This window comes from Gadus chalcogrammus, chromosome 6 (assembly GCF_026213295.1).
Source record: "Gadus chalcogrammus isolate NIFS_2021 chromosome 6, NIFS_Gcha_1.0, whole genome shotgun sequence".
NCBI lineage: Eukaryota > Metazoa > Chordata > Actinopteri > Gadiformes > Gadidae > Gadus > Gadus chalcogrammus.
Window position 1 is genome coordinate 2421784 of NC_079417.1, and position 10723 is coordinate 2432506.

A 10723-nucleotide genomic window follows, 5' to 3' on the forward strand; every position below is an offset into this window, starting at 1 on the left:
TTAAACCCAGGTCAATGAAAACACATAAAATAAGCCCTCTTAAATAAGAGCAACGCTAACAGTCCAAATGGCTTCCATGAGGGGCAGAAATTAATCTGAAAGAACGCTGCAGGCTTACCAGGCATTATAAAAGGCTAGTTCAAAGTTTTCCTTTTGTCTAAATAATGTCTCAAAAAGTTACTGCACTATGCAGGTGTTCAGCCAATTTACCCAAACTACACAATATGCCTGTTTTCATTAAAGTGTAATTCCGGAGAAAATTGAACCCAGGGTCTGACATGAAAACACATAAAGACTAAGTATAGAGCTTGCCCGGAGCAACGCTTACAGCCCAAATGGCTTCTATGTTATGAGGGGCAGTGCGAACGCTTCCAAATCAGCATTTTCTAACCACTAATATTGCTCAAAATAGCACAGAACCTCTGCAGTAGCATGACTAAGGTCCCTACACGTAAAACGAAGCATCAACAACTTAGTTAGTGTACCGGGAGTTTATTAAAAAAATACTGTTTTACAAGTCTGTGCCTTACCGTTAGGTCCATGTTTACAAAACAAAATCAAGCCCCGCGCCGACGCCGGTTAGTTACACGAACGTTGCCAATACTCACTGCGCACTGCCACGTAAATGGCTACCGTAAATAATATAATAGCGGCGCCAACACTCGCTAGATTGTCACAAACCGCAAAGTATCAAGAGGGGCGCCTCTATTAAATTATTTACGGTAGTATTTTTTTAATAAATTCCCGGTACGCTAACTAAGTTGTTGATGCTTCGTTTTATGTGTAGGGACCTTAGTCATGCTACTGCAGAGGTTCTGTGCTATTTTGAGCAATATTAGTGGTTGGAAAATGCTGATTTGGAAGCGTTCGCACTGCCCCTCATAACATAGAAGCCATTTGGGCTGTAAGCGTTGCTCCGGGCAAGCTCTATACTTAGTCTTATTTTATGTGTTTTCATGTCGGAGAAGACCCTGGGTTCAATTTTCTCCGGAATTACACTTTAATGAAAACAGGCATATTGTGTAGTTTGGGTAAATTGGCTGAACACCTGCATAGTGCAGTAACTTTTTGAGACATTATTTAGACAAAAGGAAAACTTTGAACTAGCCTTTTATAATGCCTGGTAAGCCTGCAGCGTTCTTTCAGATACATTTCTACATCAAGTCATTCTTGAGGGTCTGCAACCTGGGTGACAGTTTACCACCATCTAGACCAAGTAAAATCTTTTGAATGAATTCAAAAGTGTTGGTCAGTGCTTTTGGATAGCTGAGATGTAGTGCATATATCATTCCAAACATTACCAGGAAGGCGTCGCCTAGTCTTGGGAGGCCGACCATGGCAGCACTTTCAAGGATGACAGTGATTCTCACAGGGTCGTAGTGAACCGGACTTTCAAATGTGGCATGGTCACTGATGACGGTAAGGAGGCCCACTGCAACACTTTGAAGCTCTGGCTCAGACTCGTCCTGAATGAATGAAAAAGAGATACTAATCACAAACTAACACATGGAACAGAACAGATTACATAATTTCTTTCTTTAACCAAGTCCCAATGAAATCCAATAAGGGAGATCTAGGTCTCATTGTAAGAGGTGAAAAGCAATAGATCCATGTTCTGCACACATAAATCTAAGCGGTGTGAGAGACTGAAACCAAGCTCAATGACATTTACAGGAAATTATTTTACATCTTATTACTTTGAATGAAATACAGTTCCTTTATAGTGAGGAGAAAGAAAACCATACACTAAAACTGTATTGGTAGACTATATAAAGGTAAGTCCAAAATCATGCTAGTATTTTGATTAGCTGTTTGTATAATACACAGTAGAATCTGTTAGTGACTTAAGGAGACTTACTGTGCAGGTTCTGAAAAATCCGGAAACGTCCTCGCGCAGATATACAGGAAGGCAGTGGAGGACCGTAGTGCGCTTGGTGTGGATGTCATGGATTTCCTATTCAGATAAAAACAGAATTGTATATACAGAAGAGTTCACTGAACAAAGCTGATTTTAAACAGTCCAATCAGAACATATGTCCACAAATAACCTGTTCACATCTTTAATGCAATCAGACAAATGGCAAACACAAAGTGGACTAATAATTGCAAAATTCACAAAGCTCATTTAAATCATTGAATCTGTTCAATGTTCCACTGGTTCAACCTAGGAAATGTGTAATAATCTATTTACCTGTTCATCGTGGATTTTTAAAATTTCAGCCAGAGCATCTGCTGTCTTCCCAGTTTTTGATGCCTTCTGTCTGAATAAGGTCATCAGTCGAGGAAGATGACGATCGAGCTCAGCATAGAAAGTGTTGGGCAGGTTCTGATTCGTAATCCGCTGGAACTCTGCATACAACTACATTGAAAAAACAGCAGGAGAATACAGCAACACGACTTAAAAATTGGAAGAATTGCAAAATGAGTAAGAATCACAATTTTCACTTTAAAAGAGCTGATCCATATTACCTCAGACTCTATTTTGAGAGCAGGCCAGAGGTCCATAAGCTCGTTGACTGGTGGGGAGGACATCACTATGGTCTGTCGGCGTAGGGGAAATGTGGTCTCCATCATTTTTCTAATGAGGGGCAGGTTCTTCTCCGTCTTCTTGACCTCTTCAACAATTGTCTGCCTCAACTGCTCAAGGCTTGAAGGATCCTTTCCTTGGGCAAAGTTAGGTAGGAAGTTGACTTCTGCTCGCTTGGGTCTTTTAATGTTGGAATGTGAAGGTTCATTTTCAGGATTAGTGCTACTTCTTTTTCCAGAATTTACAGTGACCTCTTGACATCCAGCCCGCCTCATCTTGGTCCTATAATTGCCCATCTTAAACTTTATGCTGTATTTCCATCCAGTCCAGCCAGTCTCAGATCCCGCTTCCTTCAAGCAGGGATGTTTGGCTACAAGAGCCTCAGCAACCATTGCGATCTCTTTATCGCCTGGGTAAGCCTTAAAACCATACAGAATAGATGCAAGCTTGTCTAAAATGTCGTGCTTTAGGTCTCTTGTCAGCTTAAGGTGTGTGTTGTTCTTCTCATATTCCGCATTTCCATCTCTAAGTTTCAGTTCTACATCAAATGCAAATGTTGGAACTGGAAAAGGACCTGGAGGCCACCTGCTGAGACGCTCTGGAGATGACACATCTGAAAGTTGAACAGTAGATGCAATAGAGCTGGAGTCTTGTGAAAGTGAGATGTGCACAACAGCTTTTTGTGGCAATTCCTCAATGTCTGCAAGGGAAGTAAGTTTCCCGTCGAAATCTGGATCTTCATAAAGCAAATCAAAGTCAAGGTCGATGTCCAGCTGTTCTTTTATAATGTTGATCAGTGCATCAACACTGGCTGGTCGTGAGCTGAGTTTCAATTTTCTAGCCTGGTCTTGCTCAACAACACGAAGAATCATTTGTGGGGATGCAGCTGCCATTGTGCTAATGAAAAGACAAAATCAGGTTGTTAAAGAGTACCATACAATTGGATAATTCCACAGAGTGAATAAAGACCAATAACTGATAAATAAAATAACCATTATTACCTGAACTCAGTTCTGTCTCACTTCAATGAAGCGCTTGAGGGTCAGCAGCAGCGAGCCGTCTACTTTGTATGCTGCGAGAGGGACTGTATCATTCAGACAAGAATGCAGGTAGATCGACAGGCTTGTATTTGCAGTTGACAGCTCATAGGACAGTAGATGTTCTACATACCAGGAGTCATACTCAAGACACAGAAAAGATACATTAGGATTTACAAGGAGGATCTGTTCTATTTTGCAAAATTTTGACAGTCCACCGCTGTCTCCTACAGACAGAAACATTCCACAGACATAGTCTGTTCCATCAATGGTCACATTTGATGTCTTGTAGATAGTGTCACTAGTCGTTTGTTCTCTAATGTGTACTTGAGCAACCTCTGGTAGAGTTGAAACCAGAACAGACTCAATCCTGGATGCCTGAGTTTTTGGCTTGAAAAATGATGGTGCAGCAAGATGATATGCCATCATGTGTTGGTGTCTGATTGCCATTGTCTTCAAAATATTTTTAAAATTTTGAGCGTCATGCACCACTCTTTTGAAAAAGCGGTGCTTGGCCTCAAACCGCATGGTCCAAACGTGCAGCAGGGGCCCAAAGCACTTGACAAGAGCAGGATAGTGCTCCACATAATGATGTTTAGGACGGAGCCTAACCTCAGGGAAAACCTCTAGCAGTGCCTGTCTATGATCACTGATTTTGCACTCAAAATAGTCCAAGGTTTCATCTGTAAATGATGGGCACAATGCTAACTGTACCACCTCTTTCAGCTCCATCAAAACTGCCCATGCCTTATCACCTTCTGGTACTACACTGCCAACAAGCAATGGAAGAAGTCGGAGGAGAGTGGCATTTTCATGTGCATTGCCTCCAATTGTTCCTCGAGAAAGAAACGTTTTGGGAGGTGGCTGAGGTCTATCCACTTTATCAGCATGCTGATATGGGAATGATTTAATCTTGTTGTTCAAATATTCCAAAGTGAAGTACTTCCGCCGGATCATCTCTTTAATACAAAGAGAAAGCTCCATGGGAACGATACCTTCCAGAAGATCGTGGAGTATATCAGGAGGAAACCCTGTGATTGTATGGAAGTAATTCAGGGATTCTCGCAAGGCACAGCCACCTTTAACACCAAAGTGGCTGCTTAAAGTGTCACTTTCTTGCACAGTTTGCACATGTAGGTCATGGCTAGCTTTGGTTCGCTGAGGAAACTTTCTCTCTCTGACTTCAGTTACTTGAAACTGTTCAACTGAGCCCATACAGAATCTGCAAACATGGCCTGTTCTAAATGACTCTACAAAGCCACCTAATCCATGAGCAGCCAAATTGTCAGCAGAAACACAAAAGACAGTGCCTTTGACATTCTGACCAATGCTTTCGATGAAGACACCGTCATTTTCCAGGGTATGAACATCACGCAGCAATGGAGCAAGTACAGCTGCATATCCATACTTGCGGACGTCTGTCACTTTTACCAGTATTGCTAGCTGTATAGCATGTAATGCTGACCTGTGTTTTGGTGGCACATTAGCGAGGACCCAATATACAGCGCAAAATTTGTGAATTTTGCGCGATGTGCCAAGCGGATTGCAAATTTCAAGATCATCAATATATAGCTGGAGTGGTAGGGTGAGATCCCCTGTTGACAGCAACTCATTTTCAAGGAAATGAGAGCCATTGGAGCATGATACATATTGACCAGATGCAGTATTTTTTTCAGTAATCTTGTTAAGAATGTCTGTGTTTTTAAAAAGCTCTTGAATCATTGAAAGGATAGGAACATACATGCTGGTATGTCCAGGTTCCTCCAACTGATACTCCACTGGCATAACACAAGGATAGTTGCGCTCAATAAAGGTTTTTCTACGCTTGTGTGAACTCAACTCGGCACCTTTAGAGGTTGATGTAGACAGAACATTGCAGTCCATGACAGCCGCAACAACTTCACTAAGTGTAGGTTCTGTAATAATGTGACCATTTCTTTGCAGTATGTCACTAACTGCCTCTTTGATCAACGGCTCAGATAAGGAGAAGATGTCATTCAAGTGGTCTACTATTTCCTGAGTAGCTGTGTTTGAGACATGGAGGATAGCCTGCATCTTTAGGAATAAGGAAGATACATTTTTTTTAAGTTGATTTCTTAGACTGCCAGTGTCACACTGATCATCATTCCCCACTTCTCTGCTCGGGCCTGGGCATTCTTCATGGAAATCATTATTTCCCTCAGAAATACTGGCTTGAAGATTATGGGGATCCTCACTGACAATATCAGTTTGAAAGTCTGATGCAAGACCTTCTTGGTGTGCTCTACTTTTATGGGAATTAAATGAGGAGTACACATTTGTGCGATAGCTACAATCCTTATATGGGCACGTCACTGTTTCATGATTTTTCAAATGCTTTCTGAGATGACTGAAAACGTCTGATTTAGAAAAGGGTTGCTGATATGTGCATAAAGAGCATTTAAATAACACAGTCCCCTGACTCTGCTCTGCACAACTGCTAGATTGTGCTGTATGATATCTTGACAGATGAGTACTGAGTGCATTAAGTGTCTGAAATGTACAAATGCAATCAGTGTAGAGGCATGGAAGAGGGCTGATTCTGGAATAGTGGCTGTGCTGCAGCCTGTAGTGTCTAAATAACTGTATTCTGGAGGTGAAAGAAGCTGCGCACAACTTACAGCTCCAGATCATTCTTGAACCAGCAACCTAAAAGGCAAAGAAAAAAAGTTTAGACCACGATCTAAAACTTTAAAAAAAGAATGGCTTTTACTACCCAATATAACCACAAGTTAATTACCGTTAGCTTACCAAAACATGATCATGGTACAGCCTACACTGCTTTAAAATTACAACATGTTTTCCTCAAAACAATGCGTTTCATATAACGTCTATAGATGGAAAATAGCAGTAAATGTATTCGTTTTTAATACGCATCTTTGGACTCATTTTATAGACCATTTCTTTTAGATCATACGTTTTGCAAGCAAATACGAAGTTAAGCAAAAATATGATCCGTGCAGTGCCAAAGGTTAAATATAAATTAGGAAAATAGCATTCATGAACAGAACACATTCATGAATTGTTGACTTGAATACAGCAAAAAGCTTTATTTTGGCCAAACAGGTAAGTAGAATAAACGATGATATGTATATGTGGGAGTGCAATTTAAGTTATTTGTATTAAGAGTGAAAGGGGTGGGGGGAATAGAAGAATTCACATTCATTGGATTACCTGGTATTGTCAAGCTCCGATAAGGAGAAAGACAGGAAGTGAACCCAGAACCACGACTCAAGGGGGTAACATTACTGTAAAGAAAAGCAGCAGATCGTGAACTTTACTGCATGGTTAATCAACAATAAAGCCGTTTCTTTAGAAAATAAAGATGCTCACATTAAATACAAGAATCACTGAAATCCAATACAAGAAGGCATGTCCTATATATCTAGTCCAAAGACAATGTATGGTCTTCATTTTGAGTCGCTAGCCGCGTTTACAGGGACACTTCTGATCAGATTATCGGAATATATATATTCCTATCATGCGATTCCCTTGTGTACATATTAAACTGTTTAATGCTATTACATAATGCAAACAACGCATGGATTTCAGTATTAAAGCTCCCGACTTGCCTTGTTAGCAAGCTAACCATGCGGTGTCAAGAGTCGGATTATGGATACGGAGTAGTATAATATGATTTGTGTTGTACGTGTATGAAAAACACGTTGAAGTTCCATCTTTTAATTAATCTTCATTTTATGTTGAATTCGTACAATCAATCAAATGGCACGGATGGTTGGAAAATTAAGAAGTATGGAAAAACGTCAGCATTATCTAAGCCCCAGACTAGCTGAGGGTCATCCCCATGTTCCCCGGGTCCTATGTTCCCCGGGTTCTATGTGACCGGGGAACATAGGACCCTTTTTCGGAAAAGCGGGGAACATAGGACCCTTTTTTTAAAAAAGGGTCCTATGTTCCCCTGTCTCATACAAAGCGGGGAACATAGAACCCGGGGAACATAGAACCCGGGGAACATAGGACCCGGGGAACATAGACACGCTCCCACTAGCTGTTAGTAAGCTAACCATGCGGTATCAAGTTCCATGGCTAATATGAATAGCGTTGTACGTGTATGAAAAACACGTTGAAATTCCATATTTTAATTAATCTTAATTTTATGTTGAATTCGTACAATCAAATGGCACTGATAGTTGGGGAAAATTAATAAGTATGGAAAAACGTCAGCATTATCTAAGCACCCGACTTGCTCTGTCAGCAAGCTAACCATGCGGTGTCAAGTTACATGGCTAATATGGATTGCGTTGTACGTGCATGAAAAAGCGTTGAAATTCCATACAAAAAATTGAATACGTCTTCATTTTATGTTGCATACTTACAATTCATGAAATGGCGCTGATAGTTGGCGAAATAAGTAGTAGACTGGTGTAGATGAGTATAGATTGGACTGACGTTCAAGTTCGAAGCTCCTTTTCCTCTTTATCGCTCCAACCGAAACCCACGTAGCGCCTAACGTTGTGCCTGACGTTGCGGGTGACGTCAGACAAATTGACGTTGAAACTGTAGAGTTGTAAATACCCTTACATTAATAAACTGCGGTTACATAATCCGGAAAAAAGTTAATGTTGATTAAAAAATGATCATCTTAATAATAAATAAATAAATAAATCTTCCCATGGGCCGTCGGAACTCACGGAACGGCATTTTTTTTCACCAATACCGACTCACAGGGCATTCATTGCTAGTATAGTGACCGCCGCAAAATTAATGAAAATGTAATGAATTCAATTTAATCAAAAAATATTAGTAACTATTACTCAAAAAGGAAGAACATGTCACACCAACTTGACATAATTAAGTTAGGATAACTTTTTATTATACTTTGAGTATGCACTACTTAATCTATCTAATTACTTTGAATGTTCGGGTTTACAGTGTGTTGTTTGTGGATTTAAATGATAATTTTTCTTACAAAGAAAACTATAATTTAGCGGGTAGGAGTTTGATACGGTTAGTTTTTGTGTAATTACTTTCTCTCCATTGACTCCCATTCATTTTTTTCGGTCTCATAGGTCCCATGTGCAATGGCGACTTACGAGCTCAATTGAGCATGTATTGTTTTTGTATTGAACATGAATGGTTTGTTGTATTGAACATGTATTGTTTGTTGTATTGAACATGTATTGTTTGGTTTCTTCAATTACACCTCTAGTCAAGCAAACCAATATTTTATTATAAACCTTATTATTTTACTAGCTAAATTGCATATTCATAAATGTAAATACTCGAATCAGAAACCTCTTTTTGTTGTGTTTGAGAATGAATCCAGGCAATAGGAATGGGAAAGCTATTAAAACACTTAGTGTGTGTGCTCTTTATAATATCTTTATTTAATTTAATGCTGCATTTTGTATTTTCTGTGTCTGTATTTTGTATGTCTGCCATTTCTGTACCCCCTGGCTGTTGTTGTATTGCTAATTGTCAATAAAATGTATTAAAAAAACAACAACATTCGTATGCGTCAGGTCAATGGTCACCAATGGAGGTGATTATTGATACGCTCCGAAGTTTGGCCGATGATGTGGAGAACAGTGTTGAAGACACAGATGCAGATGATAGAGGGCGTGTTCTGGGAGATAGGATAGACGACCTATCCTCACTGGTACGTTTTGACGCCAGTGTGGTAAACAGAGACCCACCGTGGAGATACCCTTGGAGGCAATAGGAAGTGACGTAATTCCCGCCCATACGCTGATGGTTGATACGTTTGCAACTTTGCATATTGACTTTTTGGAAAACGTTTTGGAAAACGTTATGAATATCGCAACACACGGAGCGTGGCGAAGTGGATTGCAATCACGGGGACGCTATAGCTTTTCAATTTGAATGAAGGAACTCAAAGAATTTGACAAAATGTTATTAGGGGTCCAAGCCAACAGGTTGGATCCCTATTGTTTTTGTAAGGATTTTTCTTTTTATTATTATTATTATACTTCCCGCCTTGAAAGTGGGTCCACAGCCCAAACCGTAAATGGTGCACACGCGCCAATTACATGACTAGAACCAGGTCCGGCACCGCTACTCAGATAACCAAATCCAGACATGCCGGCCACTAGGTGGCGCTATACCAAGGACAGACGCGTTTGGGGCTATAGCTCCCACACCGAACCTCCCACAGTCAAAAACTTGGACCCACATATTCACTGGAGTCTGCTGCATCTTTTGGCATAGGCCACGCCCATTTGCGTCTTAGAAAACTGCAGATTTTGAAAAGCAATTCTAAGTAAGAAGGCTTTTAAATACTGGAAATTCGTAGGACTTCATTTATATACGTTTTGTCCCCTAGAGGCCGCCTGAAACCACGTTTTAAATCACACACACACACACACACACACACACACACACACACACACACACACACACACACACACACACACACACACACACACACACACACACACACACACACACACACACACACACACACACACACACACACACACACACACACACACACACACACACGCAAACACACACACACACACACACACACGCGCAAACAAGCAGCCACAACCAGGAAACCACCTGCTTGTGCAGCACATAACTTTCGGCGTGTGTCCAGTCCCCGTTAGGCCGTGCTCTAATGCCAGCTACAGCATCCTGATTCAGTAGATTCATTCATTGTAATTTAGTTAATCTGTGAAACCTTCCCTGGGATCTCTTATTACACGGGACAAAGCAACCTTTACTCTCACATATTACTGCTATTATATTAACTTTCCGTTCCGCACGCTCAACCTCTAGTTGTAATTAAACCCATAGTTATAATGTGGAAACCCCAGGCGATAATGTAAGACATTTCTGAGCGCATAATATCATAACATTTTGCATATAATGTTATAACTAGAGCTGTCAAGCGATTAAAATATTTAATCGTGATTAATCGCATTAATGTCATAGTTAACTCACGATTAATCGCAAATTATTTTTCTATGCTAAATATCCCTTGATTTTTTTGTCCCATAATTCTTCTCATTTTAATTCTCTTATCAACATGGTGAAGTGCATCGGCTTGCCTTGTGCAAATGACTTTTTATTGATAACAACATTGGCATATACTGATCAAAACAGGACGATACAAAAAAAGAGCCTATAGTGCAATTAAACGACTGCTTTGAACAAA

The 10723-nt window shown here is 40.3% G+C and overlaps 1 protein-coding gene across 5 annotated transcripts; it reads right to left on the reverse strand.

Moving 5' to 3' along the window:
• Positions 1-976: 976 nt before the first annotated feature.
• LOC130384472 (uncharacterized) lies at positions 977-8388 on the reverse strand. 5 transcript variants are annotated; one of them, XM_056592675.1, is made up of 8 exons: positions 7920-8343; positions 6757-6830; positions 6204-6231; positions 3529-3599; positions 2470-3424; positions 2192-2359; positions 1859-1954; positions 977-1466 (listed from the first exon to the last, which is right to left on the reverse strand). In XM_056592675.1, the coding sequence occupies exons 5-8, from the start codon at positions 3418-3420 to the stop codon at positions 1155-1157; spliced, it is 1527 nt and encodes a 508-aa protein (XP_056448650.1). In that variant the 5' UTR covers positions 3421-3424; positions 3529-3599; positions 6204-6231; positions 6757-6830; positions 7920-8343; the 3' UTR covers positions 977-1154. The 5 variants fall into 5 exon arrangements, 3 of the variants coding, with proteins under 3 accessions (XP_056448650.1, XP_056448648.1, XP_056448649.1); XM_056592673.1 differs by having other exon boundaries at positions 3529-3611; XR_008895878.1 differs by having other exon boundaries at positions 3529-6231; positions 7920-8388.
• Between the last annotated feature and the right edge of the window lie 2335 nt (positions 8389-10723).